The sequence below is a fragment of the Sycon ciliatum genome, chromosome 8 (genome assembly GCF_964019385.1).
Source record: "Sycon ciliatum chromosome 8, ocSycCili1.1, whole genome shotgun sequence".
NCBI classification, from domain to species: Eukaryota; Metazoa; Porifera; class Calcarea; order Leucosolenida; family Sycettidae; genus Sycon; species Sycon ciliatum.
The window spans coordinates 27,816,844-27,839,965 of record NC_088650.1 but is presented as its reverse complement, the minus strand read 5'-3'; the positions used below and the strand labels follow the sequence as shown (position 1 = coordinate 27,839,965).

The 23,122-nt window shown below is 47.6% G+C and overlaps 1 protein-coding gene across 1 annotated transcript; it reads right to left on the bottom strand.

Annotated features, from left to right (window-relative positions):
- Positions 1–2,156: 2,156 nt before the first annotated feature.
- Positions 2,157–15,640, bottom strand: LOC135822568 (G1/S-specific cyclin-D3-like). Its single transcript, XM_065335370.1, has 5 exons — positions 14,978–15,640; positions 7,115–7,324; positions 4,827–4,986; positions 3,333–3,484; positions 2,157–3,017 (listed from the first exon to the last, which is right to left on the bottom strand). Exons 1-5 carry the CDS (start codon positions 15,221–15,223, stop codon positions 2,946–2,948), a joined length of 840 nt encoding a protein of 279 aa, XP_065191442.1. The 5' UTR covers positions 15,224–15,640; the 3' UTR covers positions 2,157–2,945.
- Positions 15,641–23,122: the final 7,482 nt, after the last annotated feature.

Here is a 23,122-nt window from a genome sequence, read left to right as displayed (position 1 = left end):
TTAGGCCTCATCAGCAGAGCTCAGAGTGACAGGGCCGCCGGAACCGGTCCGGTTGGTCAGGTTATCACCGGACCAACATTTTAACCATCAACACAATAGTCATGTTCACTACATGTGTACTGTGTACGCGCCATTTCCATACACAAAGTACTGAAACTACCGGACGGACCAATCAAGAACTGCTTCCGGCGGTCCTGAGTAATGAATGTGAATACTGAAGTATAACTAACTCTCGGTCAGATGCAGGACTGCCCCACTGAGAGAGAGAGAGAGAGATGGGGGGGGGGGGGGGGATAGTGAGGCACTCTGCATTCAACGCTCCCAAACCCTGACAAGGATCACATCTCATCGAAAGCACTGTCTTACGAGCAGTGGTGGGCTTTGTGTGGAGAGTCTGGAGACGTATAGAATCAGCAGCAAATGAGCATATCAACAAGACGAAACAGTTCTGTCCGCAGATTGAGCATATCAACACTGATTTCCGGTATGATTTGACCTACAGCGTTCAGAGTTCCTTAGTCGTGTGAGCTATCATACGCATATTTGTTCTTTTACAACTCAGTATTATCATACACAATGATACAATACATCATGCATTATAACTTTACACTGCAAGTGAAACCTTTATGGTACATACACATACACATACACATACACATACACATACACATACACATACACATACACATACACATACATATGATATAATCCAAAACTGGTAAACCAGTATTTAGATAAACCTTGTTGTAGTTCACGCAATTGTTAGATTGACAGCATGAAACAAGGAGGAGGACACTGTGTTCGAAAACAGTGACCATCCTTGGGACCGGGGCTCTGCCAGCCGCGGAAGGTTGTAGTAAGGTCACTGTTTTCGAACGCAGTGTCCTCCTCCTTGTTTCATGCTGCCAATCTAACAATTGCATACACATACATGTACATGTATGTACTGAAATTATGTGAGAATGCGAGCTAAGTTCCACGGCAACAAAGAATGCCGGAAGTTACTGGATGAAGACTAGGCACCGGCGGATTATGCCGGCATAATCCACCGGTGCCTAATGAAGACCAAACTAGCAAGACAATTGGACATACCGGTCTTACTACAACTCAACGACTTTCCTTCCCCTCTTGGAAATCAATGTGTACACCATTCTTTTCTCTTTTTTGCTTGGACTTTCGGTACTGCATGCGCGTGCACGCTCTGTTGTGAGATTAACCCTATATCAAGGGATCCATTGCTGGCGAAAGTGATAATATGGGGGGGGGGGGGGTGATTTAAAGGTGTCGGTAGAAACTAGCTACATGAGCTTCTTTCGGTTGATGTGTTTGTTTCTTCCACCCGCAACGGTAGATTCTACTTTCTCTTTCTGGTTCTACCTGGTCTGAGGCTGGAAGAAGTCGGTAGAAGTACTTCTTTGAAGTAGTAGCTGGTACAATCAGACCTCGCTTATCCGGTCCTCTCTTATCCGGATCCCTCGCCATCCGGAAGCACATAGCTGATTACAGATTTACAGTACGCATAGTGCATCCAACATAACCGGTGTTCGGTTATCCGGTTCCCTCGCCTATCGGGATATTTTTGTGGAAAACAGATGTATGCGGTTAAGCGAGGTCTGACTGTAGAGGTGCAGTATTTATATACAAGTCATGTACTTGTGTGACCATGAGAGCTGGTTTCCACAAAATATCGTACATCGGTCGTACTGTAAATATTGCATGAACGAACAAAATGGCTTCAAAACAAGTGAACTTTGCACATTGGCACCCGGTACCCTACCGGTATTCCGGCTTCACAGCAGGCATAGTTCAACATCCAATACCTAGGCCCAGGGCTATGCCCAAACATACACGTAACGTCGTTCTGAACAAAGGTCAACGATTTTTGTTTTTTTCGGGGGGAGGCATGCCCTCTGTGCCCTTGACGGGTTACGTGTCTGCTGCGCGCAGTACGGGTTGCATGATAGAGCTAGTGTTGCCTGTGTAGACTACTCTCTCTACACCACGCCAGCGGATAAGTGTACGCTACCATACCATGCATGCCACCAGGTTCAACCCGCCCGGCCTGGGTGTCGCAGGCGTGCTGCCGAAGCACTGCAGGCGGCCATGCCACTTTATCACGGCGCAGCGCCACGTACAATAGGCATCGGTCAGATGTGTATATTTGTAGTATCACCATTTTAATTTTTTATAACCATCATTGCTTTTGAAATTATCACCACCGCCACTGAGAAAATTAATGAAAAGAAGAATGAACCGATGTCTTGACGAAAGCTAAACTCTACACTCGCAGCCATACAATGTGCAGCTGAGACAGTACCTATTACAAGTAGACGACTATAAAACAGAAATAAAGTAAAAGCTAAAGAAAACCGAGATGTGCTGATGACCAGCAGCAGCAGCTGCTGCAGCTGCTGCTGCTGGTGCAATATAGACGAGAACGGAGCAATCGTGAGGAAAGTTTGCTAGCGCGACTAGTCGATCCTGTGCGTAGGACCGGTGTGGATCTGGTAATAGGCTGCGGGATTCTGTGTCACACTGACGGAATGTACCTGGCTGCTCAATGTATATACAGATGAGCTTCAAATAGCTGAGTGTCTTTTGTCATAGAATATTTCTTTTTGAAGTTTTTTATTTTATTATTTTGATGGGGGCCGGGGGGGGGGTAGGGGGTTAAATAGGGGTATATAGGGCAAAACAAGACAAAGTTGTGTGGGGGACAAATCGGAGAGATGCAGGCGGGCAAGTCGGACTTGCTGACTGCTGCCCGCCAAGCAACTTGAGCCTGTGTGAAGCTAGCCAGTATGGTGTGTTCTACATGGCTGCACGCGTCTTCTGCAGCAAGTTCACATTGGCTGGCCAGGCTGAGCACAAGAGTACCCCGCTTGGCGACTTGGCTTGGAGCATCATAACTTGGAAGATCGGCGTTGCTTTTCATTTGCAACGCTTCAAGGTGACTCCGGGCAGCTGCTGATGCTGTGGTAATCGCTGATCTGCTCGTGACAGGCGGTGATAAATTCCTGAAGGTGACAAACATGAGAACAGATGGCACGACTTAGCACATGGCATCAACGATTTATTTAATCTACGCGCACTGTGGATGACATGAATGCCCAGAATTTAGCAACAGCGAGACAGGTAAGCGACCACGTCAACACCACACAGGATGCATGCTTCTCTGCATTCCACACGGTTTGTGTGTGTGGGGGGGGGGGGGGGGAAGGGGCTTGGTATTGCTAAGGTACACTAAAAACTAGCCTACTCAAAACTATTCCAGAATCGATCGAATCGTCTTGTCTTCCTCTAATTTCATCATAGCCCTGCAAAGCTCTCACCTTTTCTACATTCAATGTGGACGCCAGCAGTTCCAGCAAACCGCTGGACTTCTTCTCCACCACAGCTGTATTTTTGATGCCTAGCATGGCCAATGCTGAGACCATGCAACCAGAAGCAATGAGTGACGGTGGATATACTACGAAATGGTACTCTGCATAGGTGACAACACGGAGAGGGCAAAGAGGAAACAAACAACACACGATATTCGTTAGGCTGGGTACGAGTACTTGGGCAAGGGTCAAACCTAAGGCCGGCGGAGTCATGCCTGCTCCAGCTCCTAATGTTGCTACAGGGACACAGTGCAGACACCATTCACTAGTGGCTTATATGCTCTTTTGTCGAGAAAAAATCTGATAAGTGTTTGCGTGCATAATTGCATCGTCTCTCCAGAGAGTTGTCAGGTGATTTTCTCAGCTGGAAATCAGATCAAGAGTCAATCAAATCATATCTTTATCCCAAGCAGGGCAGGAATACAGTCAGGTGATAACCCTGTTCTCATGGGTCCTTTTGATGTCAGATGTCTGGTGATAACACATGGCACCATATGCTGGTGACAGATGGAAATTGATTCAGGGCAGACGCTCCTCGCTCATTTATGTGGACTGTAAGCACGCCGCGACATGGATGTGTGTGTGTGTGTGTGTGTGTGTGTGTGTGTGTGTGTGTGTGTGTGTGTGTGTGTGTGTGTGTGTGTGTGTGTGTGTGTGTGTGTGTGTGTGTGTGTGTGTTGTGTGTGTGTGTGTGTGTGTTGGAATATTGGAACATTCCGCATGGCCTCATCCAGCCGTTAGATGAGTCTTGCCATCAAGCAGGCACGCACGTAGCGTGTGCTATGTTCAGCTAATTAACCCCATGGATCAGTTTTGAAAAGTTGGTGCACGCCTCCTACCTATGCTGTCATGCCAATTATCACCTAGGACGTATAAGGGGCACATGTCAGCCGTGACATCACAGGAGGTTGAAAACACTCCAAAACATTATTGGAACTAGACCCAGGGGGGGGGAGGGGGTTATAATGACTTGTATCACTAGCACCCTTGCAAGTACAGGCTAATGTAACATCATTGCATGTTGCAACTGCACTGCAGGCCAGAGCGGCCAGTGGTGGTGGTGGTGGTAGCTTGTTAGTAAATCATTACACCGTGGGTCCTTGCTGTACATGTGAGAGTTGTGTGCAGGCAGCCTGCAACAGTTTTGGTCCTGTGACATTGCCCCCGGGGCACATTCTCTCTGCCCATACATACATTACATAGTTGTCTAACCAAAACTCACACACGCCTTAGACCCTAATATCATCTGCCATGGACAGAGTCCACTACGGTATTATCACCAAGAACCTGAGCTTGACTTGTGAAGACATTTTCATGGCTTGTTTTCAAAACGTTATCGACCATCAGGCAAGGTTGTCTATTGTTATCATCATAACTTGTATCCATTCATTCCGTTGCGGTTTGTGAAGGGAAGGAGACACGCCACAGGCTGAGCACGCTCACCTAAACAGCAGACTTCGATGAGCGACTGCACCAGTGCGTAGAATCTCTTCTGGTCGTGTGCGCCCATGGTTAGCCGCGGCAGCAGCAGGTCAACGTAGTCGAACGGTGTTATACAGTAAACATCCCATTTTAGCTTGCTCAGTACCAACAATTCCATGTCCTGTAGATCAAAGGCCAGAAAAAAGAGAAAAATAAAAATATAGGAAATGCACAGATCCTTAGCAAACTGACCAGATTTCGGAACAAGTTGCAAAAATGATACCCGCATTTTTTCTTTGCCTGAGTTGACAAGACTGTCAGCAAAGTGCATTTTGCGGTGGGCGTTTGACGCTCCGTGTGAAGTGTGTGTACACGCAGGCCTGATACCTGATATGAGGTAGTGTGCACTGCGAAAGCAGTGGGAGGTCTACAATAAGCCATTATTATCGGGTAACATTATCGCTAAGCTTATCAGCCTCTTTTTTGTTCCCGATGCACACTGTGTTTATCAATGCTGGTGTCGGTTTCGGACCGTTTGCCGTTTTGGTGCAGGGTTGTCTTGCAATGCGCTACTTTGAACAATGCCTAGACAGCATGCTTGGTCTAGCCTAGCTGCCTAGCAGCTCATAAACCTGTGTGCATGATAGCCCAGACAAATGGCATGGTTACAGCTTCACACCTGTCCTTGTTTCAATGCCTGGGAAGGCTGCTGACGGGCAGCAATTATGCAGTGTGTACATCATTTGCACTACTGTCCCCAGCCCAGGGGTATGTGCCAGCGAGAGAAAACTTGAAAAACCAGTAGAACAGTGACCTGCTTGAGTCACAATTATCACCCAGCCAGTTAGATTCCACTAATAGGATTGCCACCTTTTGCTGGTCAGCCACCAGAGGCCATGCTGACTAGCGCTATAAGCACATTCTGGTGGCGATCCACCGGCACCATGTACCAGTGGAATAGAGCTCCCTCTTGGTCCACCTACGCCTCTGGTCAATTATGTGATGGGAGCACGCATGCCGACTCCTTGACTCCTTGCTCAAATGCAGCACTCCTCAGTTCCATGCCATTATCTCCGCACCAGGGGTCACACCGAGAAAAGCTGCCATATCATGTAGCTTATGCCACTCTGAGCGTGTGGTGGGTGGATCGGTGCACAATAAATGTCACATTGTCAGTTTATCTCGAGTGGCCAGGCAACAGCAGTAGCGCCAAATTCGAACTTGCACTAGGCCCTGCTGTGGGAGACACTTGCCGGGTGTTGTACCGCTTATCCCAACAGGGTACTGAGATGATGGTGATCCCATTATTCCCCTTGGCCGCCTAAGGACCGCTGCCTCTGTTCCCGTAACAAACAATGCGAAGCTGTCTGCCACTATTGTCCTGGCTTCTGCCACTGATCTCCGAGGTAAGAGGATTTGCGTCCTGAACGCAACCACTGGTGTGTTTGACAGGGGGCTTTTACAATGACCCACTTACGTTTACAGCACCTACTTCTCCAACTAGCTCAGTAAACATCAGGATCAGCTCACACCACTGAAGCAAGTACCTGGCTGTAGTACTAGAGATAGCCTCAACTCTAGTACTTGTAGGTGAGTGTAAAGAGCCAGGCCAGGGTACGTATTCTAGGGGTGAACTTTCTATCTACTTGTACCACTGTTTCCAGACTCTGTGCAATTTCTTTCTCTGATGCGCAGGAAGGTTTCATGAAAATAATGGTCATGAAGATCAGGCACGTTTGAGCTGTGCGCCGATGGCTCATGTCCGACTTCGACTTATTGAATGAGGATGATGGGTGGAGTCGGGTAATGTGGTGGCTTAGTGTTGGCTTCTAGTTCCAGGGTCACCTTTTTGTTTTCCAGAGGCCATTTGGCTTCGTAAAATTGTTGACTGGGGTATGTGTGCCTGCCGGAGTGTCACTTCAAGCCAATGCCCTTCACACTGTGACCAAAACTGGCTCTGGGAGGGGGAATGGGGGGGGGGGGGGGGGTAGTACATGTGCATGTCCATGACTGTATTGGATAACCAATTGTGTCCAGGGCAAACAGTTGGTAAGCACTTGCCCCGGTGATAATTGATGGGACACCCCCGGCCGGTGGAGGGAAGGGTGTGCATCCTGCTACACCCCTCACTTATGGCATTATCAGCTGATTACACAGACAACAGAGCATAATAATAATAATTATTATTATTGTGTGAGACATGGCATGGCGAGACAGGCAGACCCACTGCCCTCACATCACATTGTCATAGCACTGGGCACATCGAATACTCAGTCCAGCAAATAATTACAACAGGACTTTTAACTCACCAACAGTTGCCTGGAGGTGAAGAAGAAATGCTGGCTAAGCTTCTCCACTGCCATGGAGTCTGCGTTGTTCAGCTTAGCCGCGATGAAAAGACACGCCATGGCCATGAGTTCTAGCTCGTCTTGCTGTACTCGTGAGCAGGAGAGGACGCGGTCTAGGTAGTTTACTGCCATCGGTAGAATGTGCAGTGAGACCGAGTGCTGTTCGCATACCTGAGTGGCGAGAAGAATGCACGCAGTAAACAGAATACAATGTAGTTCGGAATCAACAGGCCCAGGGGGATGATTGCAACTTAGCAGAGTAGATAAGAATGAACAGGATTGAAGGTACAGTCACATGGCTCTAACTACTACAGCCAGACCTCGCTAAACAGCACACATCCGTTTTCCACAGAAATATCCGGATAGGCGAGGCAACCGGATAATTGAACATGCACACTGTGTGTATGCATAACATATGCTGTAAACCGGTAGGCAACGATTTTCTTCCGGATGGCGAGGGATCCGGATAAGTGAGGACCGGATAAGCGAGGTCTGACTGTACTAGTAGTACTCGCTGATGTACCCCACTATGGCACCGGCACTACTACTACTACTACAGCAAGTGGCAGCTGAATTGCAGGTACACCAACGTATACACAATAATAAAATTTAATATGTGTCACACACCGTTCTGACAGGGGAAACTTAATTACGATACCAGCACTGTGTACAGGTGACAGTGAATTCCTATGTCACTGCAGGGGAGGACTCCAGCGTTACTTGAAAAGCAGACAAGACTAATCGACACTGTCACACAGTGATCATACCCCTAACTACAAGTACGTGCACCTGGCTATTTGTACTATGCTGCTAATGTGCACACCGACCAGAGAAACTGACATTAGTATGCACTGCTGTCGTACGATACGGTATAATTATGTGGTGAACACGCGCCCTCTAGACCCTGGCCATCTTGCATGCTTATTCAACCACTTCAATTCTGAACCCAAAAATTGACTTGACATCACGCCTGATTTGAGTTCTCATGCCATGGCCAGTAGGTGAGAGCGTGCCACTCGCTCCAGTCACATTCTCCAGGGCGTCATTCGTTGCTGACGCGCCAGAAAGATTTGACAAGTGATAATTATTGCCTATTAAGCAGCCTGCATTTCTGGTAATTCTATCCTGGACCTCTGCGTTGAATAGATTCCTTGAGTTTGACAAAAAGATGGCAATAGGCAGTTACATTACAGTAAGGGTTATCTCACCACCTGCAAACCCCCACTAGAGTCGCAAGAAAAACAAGCCGAAAATGCAACACGTTTTCGGAGCTGGAGTATGGCCCATTCACCTGCTACAGAGTCTCCCAGACAACGACCAGAATGGCAGCAATTAATCCGTTTGTGACATGGGGGTATTGTATGACAAGCGGTGACGGTCAACACTGGACATAGATTGCGTGCACCCTGGGTCTCCCAGCCTGCCTATAACTATAAGCAACTTGTGACGCATCAACTCATCCATCATCTGCACCACATGTCTGCCCGTGCGCAGTGCATGGTACATACATGTACATGGCCCCATAGCTCTTGCTACATATTTTCAAACTGTAGGGAGTTAGAGGGGGAGGTGAAGGCTGAGAGTTCAATCCAACAGTGTCAGTACACTAACATGATAACCTGTTCCTTGTCATGATACAGTGATTCAGGCAGACTGTCACTGTCACAAAGAATACTAAGTAATCGGATTATTATTATCATCCACACATCACCAGCAGGTCTGGTGACAAGCCTTCTTAGAATTATATCAAAACACACAGAGAGAGAGAGAGAGAGAGAGAGAGAGAGAGAGAGAGAGAGAGAGAGAGAGAGAGAGAGAGAAAGAGAGAGAGAGAGAGAGCGCACTGAAACTAAGCTCTGTATATGCCACACTGGTATAATAAGGCATGGTGATGGCCTGGCACAAGCGAAAATTCCTATTTTAAAGCTGGTTGTGTTTCGAAACACAATTGTGTAACAGGTGGTGACGCGAACGTGTACGAGTACCTGCGGGAAAGTGTCATACGTCCCCCTACTTGACCCCCCCCCCTCCCCCCTTGGCTAAGCAACTGGTAATATCAGTCCAGCTTCAGTGAGTCCCAGGACTGGATAATAATATTATTATTATGGTTGTTGGTGCGTGCAGACAAAACGAAGTCAGATTACAATGGCGCAGAAGGGATTAGGCCAGCAGACTGCTTGAAAAAGGACGTGGTCGCTACCATTGACATGGCATTTCGCCTGGAGGACAAACAACTTGAATTTAGAGTAGAGAGCAACCTCTCCTTCTCTCACTGTCCAAGAGCTATGGTCCCTGTTTCTCGGGCTGGCTGAGGCTAATGTTATTGACGTGCAGCTGGGGTTGCATGGATGCAGAGCTCCTTTCACAGGTGCCATGGGCATATCAGAACACATCGTGAATGTGAAGGATAGCAATGAGATCAGCATGCTGCCGCCGCATGCCCCCACAAGACCAAAACCAATAAGCTCAGTATGCGACAAGAACCACCACCACCACCACCACCACCACCACCACCACTAAGGGAAATTGGTGTTTGAAGGGGCCAACAACAGAATAACAAGGGCTTCTAATCAATGCCCTCTAGTGGCCATGAGAGAATGGAGAGCCCAACAACAAAGTGGCAGCATAGCAACTTCTAATCTCCTTAGCAGCCCCTTGCCTGATAAGTCCAGATTTAGGAGTGGTGCTGTCAGCCGAGCAGCTTTAACATTAAGTCCTGTAACATGGACGAATCCATGCAGGGGGTTTGACAGGAGAAAAAGCCCACGCAATCCTGGGCCCACCTTGATTTGGTCTGGAGACAGCGCACGTACGGCCATTGCGCACCATACCCAATGTTCTACTCGCCCCGCAGGCTAGGCTTCACCCCAGCCCATGCAGCTAAACAAGTCCCTTAGAGCCTCACTTGGTTTTGAAGAAGTTCCAACAGCCTTTCCCCTATTCAAGGTGTTATCAAGTCCAAAAGGACAGGAGTAAATGTCAGGGCACTTACTGGCACAGTGATTACACCAAACTTGAACTACATTATTGTTGGACACTACACCAGGCTGATATTATAACATGTACTTTGAACAAGTTACACAAGCATTGTGCTTGCTAGAACATAGATGCACACCTACAGCAACACCGCAGTAAGCGGGCCACAGTGAGGCTAGCAACTTACTTACAGTAGAGTGAGGTCAGTGGGGAACCACTACTACAAATACATGCACTAGTAAATATCCTAATGTCATCAAAGGGCTGTCTTTCCACTGTGGACGGTCTCAGTGCATTTACTTCATTTAGGGAATCAGACCTGGCCTACTTACACGTACACAATAACACACATACAATAACGTTGATGGTTGCCGACTCCACATGTAGCTCTCTATATTAACTGTTAACTGGCGATCAACACACGCCGAAAATCAACTACTCGCAGATGCGACAGAACTGTTTGTAGCTAGATGTAACGTGTGGTGTTCAGCGCATGTTGACCGCCATTTTACAGACTACACACATGTACATACAGAACAGTTACAGTGGGAAGGTACAACTTCACTGCAACTTCATGCTATATCCTCGGCTGAGTAGCAAACACACACAGTGCAGTGCATCTTACACAAACATCACCCATGCGGCACACACATGCTGCTCGAGCGGGCGACAATGATTACAAGCTTTTTGTCTACAAGTAGCTTTTATCAACACTGGTGTACTCTGCTGCATAATAATTACTTCAGGAAAAAGTGAGCGGTCCATGGACATGGGCTTCGGTGCCATGGTTACACCAAGTCTCATCTACACTGCATTGATTGTTATAATATTACGACTCATCATCATCATCATCATCAGATCACACGATCAGTGTCGACTGACAGGAAGCTATAGAGACACTGGCGTCAGATGTTTACCAATCTCAATGACCTCGGCCTTTTCACAGTGCGCATTCTTCCACTTCACACCTACCACCGCACACGCAGTGACTCGCTGTTACAATACGGTGCTGGCATGCATGATAACTATCACTATTGGCACAGGCTGTTTGCATGGTACAGTATTCCTGTTTACTTCGCGTCGTCCACGTACATGTACACCTGCACATGATGTCAGCGAAGCACAAGGACTACGTCAGCGGATACACCGTGTCACATACATACTGTCACAATCAAGGGACGCCTATGCTGTCTGTATTTGAACACATACACATACACACTGGTATGATTGGGGACTAACACAAACAGTAACAGTCCACCTTTACATCACCTGACTGACTAACGTGTGCCTAAATTATCCCACACCAGTCTGTTATTCGCCAGGTCAGGATGCCTGGCTTTAGAGATGTCGTTGATTAGATGCATAGTTCGTGGGGATCAGCATGGCCAGGCCTAATGGATGGTGTTCAGCTGGCAGTGTGTCCCACAAGGCCAGTCAGTGCCAGACTGCTGTGTGTAGTAGTGTTCTGCATCAGTGCACTTTATGCTCCAGCCGCTGTGTCCAGGAAAATGCCAGTACTGTGTACAAGCACATGTGCACAGGAAACTGGGTTCCTTACTTAGGCAACGGTTACTCAGTAGAAGGAAGTCTCCAGGCCCCAGATGCATGTCTGATGTATGGCGGAACCCCATGGACCAGTGATTTCCATTTCCCTATCCTTGTAAGTAAAAATGTAATAGTTGTATAGGTCCACAAAATACCAGAAGGGGCAACACAACCGCCAAGTTCACCCACGGGTGTCCTGGGACACGCTCACAGACTTGGAAGGTTCCAGTCCGAAGTCCCAGTTCCAGCTGCCCCAGCATGTCAAATGCAAAAGGCGTCTGGACCTAACACAAAATTGCCACTGCCACTGCCATGACTTCTAGTCTGATTGTAGAACTCTGTAACTCAGACAGGTCAACAATCAGCATCCACTCACTAGAGTAGAGCGTGCAAGGCGCTTCGACGTCGCTACGGCCCAGGTCAGAAATCCAGACGGATGTTGATTGTTCGCACCTCCCAGCCAAATCTACCAAAACAAAGCAGCAGTGCTGTGGAATACCTTCCTTCCACGAACCACCGCCACGCACTGACCATTCGATCTACGTGCGCCAAGATGATGCTATCTTAGCGTTTCTGGCATCATCCCCTGTCCGACGGCATGCGTTCGCGGTTGGATCATGCTCAGCAACTAACAGTGGAATTTGGCAGCAGCCACAACAGGGAGGTCCTGGCGAAGAAATCTGATCTTTGTGGCTCGATCTCACAATCTCCAGATTGTCAATTCGGACCAGCTCACATGCACACATTTCTATTTGACATCTTTCTTTGCAACGAAGCATTCACCTTGCAACCCGCATCAGGTGACCTCCACTGGCGAACAGTGACAGAGCGCACACGTAGAACATTTCCAGTCAGCATTCATGCAAACAGCAGGCAGCGCAGAGAATCTCCCCTGGCCTAGCCATTGACATTTCGGACGACCTTAGCACCAATCATGAGGAACCACGCGCTGAAGTAACTTTTAGACTGAAGTGTTCAGCAACGCGAATGCCCTGTTCGTGTAGGAACCGACTGTTCACGGCCCGAGGTGTGACAGCCGTTCGCCTCTGCCTCCACTATCCGTCACTGCGGCCCAGCAATACAGCAAACAGCTCTCCAAGATAATCTCCAGCGGCTCTGTAGACTACACGAGCATGCAATGACGACAGCCGACGCAAACCAAGTAAACAGTCCGTCCAACACACGGCACGATTCTTTCGCCGGAGGACTGAGCATTCGGGGACCACACATTCCACGTGCGAAATTTTACAAGTCTGCTGTTCGAAATACACGCGCATGGTCCAGCCATTTTTTCCGACCTCCGAAAATATCCAAAGATATAGAAAATGTTCTCTCGTGATGTTTCTGGCAGTGATACATGTACAAAGACTTGAAAGGGTGATAAGTAACGCTAGTTCCTGGGCGAGACAGAGCTTACGTGGGCAGACAAGGCGAAAGGTGTTCGTGCACGCGTCCCGGCTCTATTCGCTTGCACAGCCTTGCACACATGGCGAACGCTACAAGAACACAGGGATTGTAATTACACCAGGGCCAAGTCCATAGGCGCCACACAACCAGCGTCAATGAAACTTGAGCATGAGAACGTGTCCAGGAGAGTCCTGGCACACACAAGAAACCTGTGCCGGGACGTGACATGGTGTACAGTCAGCGAATCCTTGATGCAAACCCACGATACCTAACTAACAGATCCAATCAAAGCCCAAACGGTACGAAAACACGCGTTTCACTCCCCAACTACATAGCGTCGAAGGCAAGACTGCCAAGAGGCTGAAATGACGGGAAGGCGTGGGTAATCATCTCAATCATTATCAGTATCTTCCAAGAATGACAACCCCAAAAGAAGATCGTTTAGTTGCGGACGTCCGCTTCAGTCTCTCTACTATACTCTGTCAGGGAGTTGTACAGCCTGCTGCAGCAAATCCTGCTGCACTCGCACGTATTTCTCGCAGTTTGGTTGACTATTTTTTGTTACATTTTGTACATAGCTGCGTGTACTTCACTACTTGTATGTGTGCTGATGGGCTGGGCGAAGGTCAATGGATCTCTTACACTGGAGCATGCGGCATGCGGTACATGTACTACTGCCAGTAGTTACGCACTTGACTGGTGCATGGCATTGGGAAGGAAGAAGACCTCAAGTCAAGATGGTGTGCCCCAGCCCCACCGACTGCAGCAATCCGAACGAAGTGCTCTCACAAGTGCGCCAGCCCGCAGGAAAAGCCATCACATGCTCACGAAGCGATAAGTTGCTCGGCACGCCGGGTCAGACTCGTGCATTCCTCGCGAATTTAGCAATTATTTTGCCACGCTCCCAGATTCTGCATCGTTGTTCAATATTCGACAAGTACGAAGCACTTACTTTATCTCCACTTTCTCTCTCATGTTTCACTATTGGACTATTAGTGCTTGAAGAGGCTAGCCTGACGAATGTGCGAGGCGAACCATAATACAATAATGCCCCCAATGAAGTCTCCAGCTAACGATGAATACAGAATCAACATGGGGTACGGCCAGAGAGGATGCACCAGTCCCGAATGACTTCTCCAGTGTGACAAATAAGGTGAAGGACCCGACGCCCTTTGAGCAGATCGCGTGTAAGCGCATAACTTTGGTGACCCGCGGCATCAAGCGTGACAAATTCTGACAAAGCTGCGGCGATGCTTGGCCAACGAAGCTAGCAGCGGATCTATGCAACATTTTCCTCCCCGGACAGCTGTCCGTTGATGATCTAAGTCCTACTGGAGAACATCCGAGAGTCACAGTGCTCTGTGTTCGCTCAACATCTGAATGCGCACGCAATCAACATTCGCAGCCTCGGCCATGCCAGAATCCTGTCACAGGACCATCAACAACACCATCGCGCAAAATTTTTACTGACACGCAACAGAAGGTGTCCACTGTCTGGAAGCAATACCAGGATACAGAACTGCACGAGGACATCCTAAACAGTCCACGGCAAACTACGAACTTCAATTGAAATAAATCTAAAGTCATCAAAATAGAACGAAGTCTGCGACCACGAAATTGATTACAAACATCCACACACAGTAAACTATCCCGGTGCATGGGCCTGGCACTGCACTTCACTTGTATACCTAAACGAAGTGTACAGTGGCCGGCATGCCATTCACAATACACGCACCCAAACTGATTGTGACAAGCCTACAGAAAGCTGTATTTAGCGAGGCAGAATGGTGCGCGGATAGTGTCCATCATGACTTGATCCGTACAACGAGAATAACAAGACTATCGTGCATAACTAGCAATGGTATGTATATCAAAAAGCATTCACAATACACTAACCTCGGCCATGGCTGATACGAGATCCTTGCGCTTATGTTCCGTCACTTTGCCAAGCTGCGTCGTTCGCATGTAATTCGGATTGATAGCGATGAGTTCTTCCTGGGATAACATTTGCTCGAGGACGCGATCACTCTGCAGTACAGGATCGCCGATCGTGTATAGCGCGTGAAGCGACTCCTCACACAGAAGTAGCGACTCGCACAGGAGCTGCGGCGACCGGGTGGACAAGCACTCCATGTGGAACATCGAAAATGCCCAAATACCAAATCGCTGCACGGCCGGACGGGAAAGATTATAATCTTAGGAGTAGATTTGGAGCACCTTTTGAGGACGAATGTTCTGGGAGGATTATAGTTGCTTTTCTTTGGTTGATGATGATAAAGATGACGGCGGCGATGATGATGATGGTGATAAAAATGGTGAAGATGTCTAAGAGAATGATACCAGACTAGGTTTAGAGAATTGGAATAACCTATACGAAAACTAGACAAAATCTATTACAAAGCGGAGAATTGCTCTGTGGTTGTGCGGGGTGGCGCAGGGCGGGGAACAGGAGGTGGAGGAAAGCGAAGTAGTAGTAGAATAGTTTTTGGTCAAGACTTTCACCCTCCTCTACCTTTGCCCACAACCGCTGCACACCCTCCGAACTAGCGAAACGGAATATAAAGGGACGAGAAGTCAATCTCGAGGACAGATCCTCCTGCTAAAGATCGCCTAGCTTCGGCAGCACGCGTCAGCCGTCAGTACAGTGTGGCACGTGCAAGTCCTTTCCAGCCTAGCTCCTAGCCTCGTCGTCCGGACCAGCCCTCACCCCCCTGTGCTGGCCATCTATCTGTCGCATCAGATTGCATTGTCGTGTGCTACGTCACATACTGATAGCCACAGGCCCTGACCTCAAACGCATGGAGGTGATTCGCACCCAGCACACCCATACTATTACTAGTATCGGCCATACCAGGCATGGCGATGGCCTGGCACAAGGACAAGGTCCTATTCAGGCTACTGCTGTGTGCTTGACTTCGTGTTTCACCCTTCAGAGTTCACCATGCATGTGCAGTGTACAGACATAACAGACTTAGTGGGAAGACCGTCTGTTCACTGCGGTGGGAGCAAGTAAGTGATACAGTCATTCATGTAGCGTCTGACACCTGCATGAATTTTCAGTCAGAAAGTACATCGCTACATGTAGTGCTTTCACGTCATTGTTTGTTGTGGAGGTTGGTCTTTTTGTGTAGAGTCTGAACGGAAAGATCTGAGTTCCTTGTCTTCCAGTGTTAGTCGAGTCTAGCTAGTACAGTACATGATGTACACTAAACCGATACCCTCACTCAGTGCGTGCTGTAGGTAGCTAGGTAGGGCTTGCTGACAGCGGATGCCTGAAACATCATTGAGTGACTGTGTGTGTTTGGGGGAGGGGGTGTCAGCAAGACTAGTCTGTCCACAAACTAATTACTTGTTATTGTTGTGCTCCCCGGAAAGAGTATCAGTACAGCCTCATGCAGTTGTACATTGTAGTAGCCGCCATGGTGAGGGCTTATACTAGTCGTAGGTATACTAGTACTAGTACTACTAGTAGTACTTGTGCAAATATTGTATTGTGCATAACTCCGACTCAACACCATCAAGTCCATCATGCCTCCTGTCCTGACCTCGCTGATAGGAGACTGCACTCCCTGGGAGCTTACATTTACAATCTCTTGCCGAAGTCTTGGTAGACTCTACAGCATGTACATGTAGTGCAATCATGTACATGTAAGTTAGTAATAGTTCGAGTCACGATCGAATCTTTCGCCTCTTGCATGACCAGTCTGATCTCCTCCTAACTGAGTTTGACTCTGAGTCTGAGTCCTCTCTCGTGACTTGAACTAGTGTCAGCATGATAGCAGCTCAGTCTGTATCCGGTCCCAGCCCCTGCTCTAGCCCTCCTCAGGCTCAGGCTCCTGTCCTAGCAAGCAGCTGTACATATAGCTCAGTTGGTTATATGACCATGTGCTCCATCGATATGGCCATTATGCATTTATGGGGCAGATCTGCAGACATACCATCATGCCTCTCTCTCTCTAGCTAATCTCCTGACGGCCATATTAGACATACCCTGTGTTAGTGTATGTGTGTGACTGACAGCACTGGTTTGTCTCACAGCTGACCCACCAAGCAGTGTGAACCCCACGGGACGTGCATGCAGTGATCATGGTGATGCACTAGCGCGCTAGATCTATGGCACTGTACTGTAGACCGAGTGTAGTCGGTGGAGACTGCAACTACAACTCACTGACATGTGACATAAACAGTCAGAACAAGCCATGCGCTGTTTATGTGAGTGCTCGGGATCGACCCATCTCTGACGCACGCGCAGGGGTTGGGGAGGGGGGAGGGGGGCATGTATGAAGCGAGCATTCGGACTCTTCTGCTGAGCTCTGGATAGGCTTTTCCGGATTATGCGTTTTTTCTTGGTCTAAAATGGAAATGGAAAGTGTTTTGAAAAACCCCTATAAATCAAATTTTTTTCTAAAGAAAATGCAAAAATTTACCCAAAAAGCACAAAAAATGCCACCGTTGCCATGGTAACAAAATGGCGACAGCTAGTCGCGTGACATTTGGCACCATGGTGATCATTCATGGTGATCGTGAAGTACCTATCGCTTGCAGGGAGTCGTAAAATACCGGTATTTTACGACTCCCTGGCCCAAAGTGGGTCAAAATGGACAAAATGCATTTTGACCCCCAAAATGCAAAAATATGCAAACACATAATCCGGAAAGGCCTAGCTCTGGAGCAGTGGAGGAGGTAACGTAACTGGAGGACAGAATCGCATACTGTATGCTAAGTAATATTAGTTGGGCAAAGGCAAACAGCATCACCGAATACAGTGTATTGTGTAATCAGCTCAGCGGAAGAAGAAGACCTTTTACATGTATCTACAACTAAACTGAACAAGCATGAGATACTAATAATATTATCATATGGTCAGGATCACGACCGAAGTACAGTAGCTATGCTTGTCAAGTGGTCACACGGCCATCGTGTGCCTTGGCATCTCTGCGTGTAGTTCATGTACATAATCATCGTATACAATGCTATGTACTGTAGTATGTACACTGTACAGACTACGATCATACCACCGCTGGCACCATGTACCAGTTCACCACACACGCAAGTCCCAGTGTAGTTGATTACCAACGACGGCGCCGGCCTGAGCTTCATGAAGACACGAGGCACGCTCCTCCGCCATCCTGATACGACACGCCTAGCGCCTCGACGACATCATTGCTGTGAACGGTCGGTAGCTAGACTGTACTCGTACCCAGCACCCAGCGTGTGTATCAAGACAGCACAAGCGGTGCACGCACATAATACAATGTCATGTAGATCTATACTATGCAGTACAATGCCAATGGTTTGTGTCGCTCATCCTGGCCTAGGCTAGAGGGCATCCTGCAGCCTATGGCCTACTCAACCCCTCCACGCGTACATAACCATGATAACCCTGGAGGATCTTGATAGGCTCCTACTACTACTAGTACTACTACTAGTCCTAGCGGCCTAGGCTAGGACTAGGAGCCTATCAAGTATCATGGCTTCGGCCGCGGCTGGCCACTGCTAGGATCGTTTGCCGTCATCTCGGACCTGGGTGTGAGGTCAGTACTCCTACATCGCGTACGAGAGAGGGCGAAGACTCAACACTTCAATTCGATCAACGAGGCAAGAAGAGAACCAGAAGAAGGTACATGTACATGTAGTAGTATGGAAAGAAAAAAGTGGAAAGAGCTCAAAGTTAGTTAGTTCAAGCACTTCTTATTCGAAGCACAATGTAGGTACTAGGTGGACTGTAAAACAAATCTGGCTGGCCGGAGCATCAAGTTAGTTGAACTTGAAGGCATGCCACTTGCCAGAGCGAGATCATTCTTGTGTTTCTGTTTGCAGTGCTGCAGCTGCAAGTAAGTTAGTTGGGCACCTAGTACCTGACTACAGTAACTTCAGTTTGTGCAATGCGCAATTATTGTGTTCTTCAATCAACCAAATCAGCGCTCGTGCTCAGTGCAGCCCTGGATCTACATGTACATGTACACCACCTACATGGTACATGGTCCACTGGGTCTGCGGGGTCATTCCGGGAACTATCCAACCGGACCTGGGACAAAATAGATGATATGCACCTGTGGCTGTGCATACATGTATCCAGTGATTATCCACAAATGGCACTATCATGCATTGGGCTTGCAAGTGTAGTGGCATAATAATTATGCCCCTATGGCAGGCTATGCCGCATCCGTACATAATTATTAATTTATTATGTACGGATGGTCACACGCGGATGGCTTTGTCTTTGAGAAAGATAAACAGCTCAGCTCGTTGTCGTAACTTCTAGTTCTACCATGTGCGCGCGAGAAAGAGAGAGGGAGTTCGAGTGTGTGTGTGTGTGTGTGTATGTGTATGTGTGTGTGTGTGTGTGTGTGTGTGTGTGTGTATGTGAAGTGTGAAGTGTGATTATATCCATTGTTGTCTGGCTGCAAACTGGCCAGCCCCTCTGCGACTCTGTCCCATGGCTTTCGGAATTCCTCGTGCCCACAAAAGCGCTGGGAGTGCGGGGACATTCAATGCAGAGAATCTATTGCTAATGCCATTGTCCTGTTTTGGGCCACACAAAGCGCCTCCGCATCAAGACAAGTCACGAAGTGTGCTAGTACAGAGCAAAGGGGGAGAGAGACCTGCCGCGAGAGAGTGAGAGAGAGAGAGTGACGGGCGCTTGACAGAAAGCCGCAACAGGCGAGAAGCCCCTGAGTGTGCCACCACCTTGCATCACCCGCTGACCACTAATCTACTCTCACAATCCACTACATGCCTGTAGAGTGTACTAGTAGTAGTAGTAGTAGTTGTAGTAGTCTGTCGGACGTGAGTAGATCTACATGCAGTAGCAGTGCAGTGTGATCAAAGATGAGACTTCTGTCTTCAGACAGTGCTCAGAGGGGCTCTTAGGTGGCCATTCGCCTATCAGTGACCTTCCGAACACCATGTGTGGATAACCGACAGCTTCAGACTCCACTGGTTGATGACGAAAAGTACCAGCTGTTCTGTGTTGAAAGAGCCAAGAGTTGACCGAAGAATCAACCTCAGAATGAATTCAAACATTTGCATTCTTGTTAGACGGACACATTGACAAGTACTATTAGTGGTCCTGGTACAATCATGTTGATCGCTGATCTCCAGTTCACCAGAACCACCATAAGCATTGCAATTTGGTATTTTCTGTTCTAAACGGGCTAGAATAAAAGATAAAGAAGGTTTAGAATGGTGAGAGTAAAATGCCCGCAAAAACGTTCTCAACGTGGTATTCTGGCTGGAGGTGTCGGTGACTTTGTCGGCAGTTAAAAATTCCGTCCAAGAACAGGACTGATTTAGTCGAGTTGGTTAAAGTGGGACGGACCTAGCGTCACCATCGACCATACATGTATGCCTTCGTGTATCTGTCTGCACTATTTTTAATATTACATGTGCATGCGCATGACCTTGATTTTAATTATGCCATCGGTGGCTACTAGTACTACCGGTACTAGCAACAAGCGAGCCTCCATGCAGAGAGTGATAATGTCCAAGGTACCACAAGAAACATCACCGAGAAGTGAATTCATTTTTGAACGGGAAGCATTTTCTATGGGTCTCTCCGCTGCAAAGCCATACTTCTCCTCGCCAAATTTCCATCTTGACCCATCACCCATCGGGGTGAACACATACATGTACATGTACATGTACATGTGTACAGGTCACTCCGATGATGGGTCGCGGTAAGCGGATTATGCTCGGGAAATGACCAGATTATGCTCTAGCGGATGCTCGCAGGATGCTGGAGAAAAGCAGCCAATTATGCTTTTATGTGCTTCACCAAAAAGTTCAAAAGAACAGATAATCGTCACATGAAAAAAGGACTCTGCCTGATCATTGTCATGATGTGGACTGGGAGCTTTGTGGAAGTACAAGACACAACAGAACAACAAGGACAATCAAGGCTTGTTGTGTATTACGCTCTGCCTTTCTGGTGTTGAGCACTGTCAGCACTCTGGGTACATCCTTCGGTGGAAGTACAAGACAATGATATGCAAGAGGAATACCAAATTCACAAGCAAATGCTGAACTTTTGGGAGATGTCCTGTGGCTGCTAAAATATTATTCCAAAATCCAAATCCACAAGAAGCGCTATGTATGGTACTTCAATACCAGGTGTGTCTATACTGTACATGTAACAGCCTCACTGGGTATCTGCCCTTGTTTTTCGGATGCCATTTTATGCTCCTTTTAAAAAAGGACCTGATTGTGCCATCAATTACATCTACATGTACATTGTATGCCTTCAATTATGCCTTCAAATACCTTCCGAAGCAGGTGTGTATAACAGCCTCATTGGGCATCTGCCCTTGCTTTCCGGATGCCATTTTATGCTCCTTCTCAAAAAAGGACCTAATTATGCCTTCAATTATGCCTCCAATCATGCCTTCCATAGCAGGTGTGTATAACAGCCTCATTGGGTATCTGCCCCTGTTTTCGGATGCCATTATACATGTACATATGTACATGTACATGTACAGTATCCTCCTTCTCAAAAAGGACCTGATTATGCCAAAAAAAGTATGCCTTCAATTTTGCCTTCAATAGCAGGTGTGTATAACAGCCTCATTGGGCATCTGCCCCCTGTTTTAGGATGCCAAATTATGCTCCTTCTCAAAAAGGACCTGAGTGATTATGCCAAATATTATGCCGGCATAATCCGCCCGGCTCACCCCTGATGATGGGCCAAGACCAATATAAATTTTGGTGATGAGAACTTCGGATGTTTTCGCAGCGGAGAGACATCATGAGTGTGTATTGAAACTGGATACTTCAATATCCAGTTTCAACACAACCACTGATATCTCTCTGCCTGCTGTGCATTTAAAAATGCACAGCAGGTAGAAAGATAGAAGTGGTTGTGCGGGCGCACCAGCTAGTACTTACTAAAAAAGAAAGAAAAAGGATAGCCAGGGGAGTTCGGTGGGCAGAGCTGCTATTCCATGCACAGTTCTGGATTTCCGTATCCGTTCGGACAGTGCAATTATTCGACCAATAACAAGGACCAGTGCCTGTGGCTGCTTCAACGAGCACTGATGCATGTTGATACGGCATGGCTGTACATTCCCTCACTGCATGTTGTGCGGAAGTACATGTACTAGTACATGTACATTAATTTTTACACAAGTTCAGGGGCTTACTACTAGTACTAGTACTAGTAGTTTACAATGTTACTGTACAATGTACTGTACAATCATGTACACGTACATGTACATGTACAATGTACATGACAGACACGATTGTACAGTACATGTCCACATGTAATGGCACCGCCAGTAGCTTCTGAACGCATGTGACCAACCGACCACAGCAGAGAGGAAACCGACTTTTTTCAATAAAACATTATTGGGAGTAGAACATCCTCCTGCCCACAGTCTAGTCCTGGTACAGTACTAGAAGACCACGGCAACTCCTATCATTTCTCTATAAATCATTTGATCGTTGCCAATCGAATCACCTAGTAATCAACTAGTCATTTCGAGGTAATTATTTGGAATGATACTGGTAATTCAGAATTAATTATTTGCGCTTTGGTAGGACAACGCCCTGACAGTTCAGAGCGAGTAATAGTTGCAAGGTAGAATTATAGGCGCCAACTCCTGACAGCACCATCAGTATGTCCCTCACGATGCTCATTTACCTGGACATGCATGAGTAAGTGCACGCTACATTTTTTTGCTATATCCGCCTAGCTCTACACCATCGTGATTATCCCGGGTCAGATCGTTGAGGAAGGACTAGAGTTGAAGGTAAACTAAAAGATTGACATTTACTACAATGTAGCATACAGATACCGGTACAGGTGGATGTGCATTTACGACGAACATGGAATTCGGGATCGGCCAAGGCTGGTCCACCATCATGGCATGGATTGTTTGTTTCCTTGGCCTGGGAAGGACTTGGAAGTCGGAGATATCATCACAGTGAGTTATGCACGTCGTTGCACAAGCACCACCGCAGCACATGCCTTCGTGCCGCTCTCAATGCCTCATAGTGCGTACATCTTGTTCAAGTACATGTTGTGGACAATGCGGGCTGAAGTTA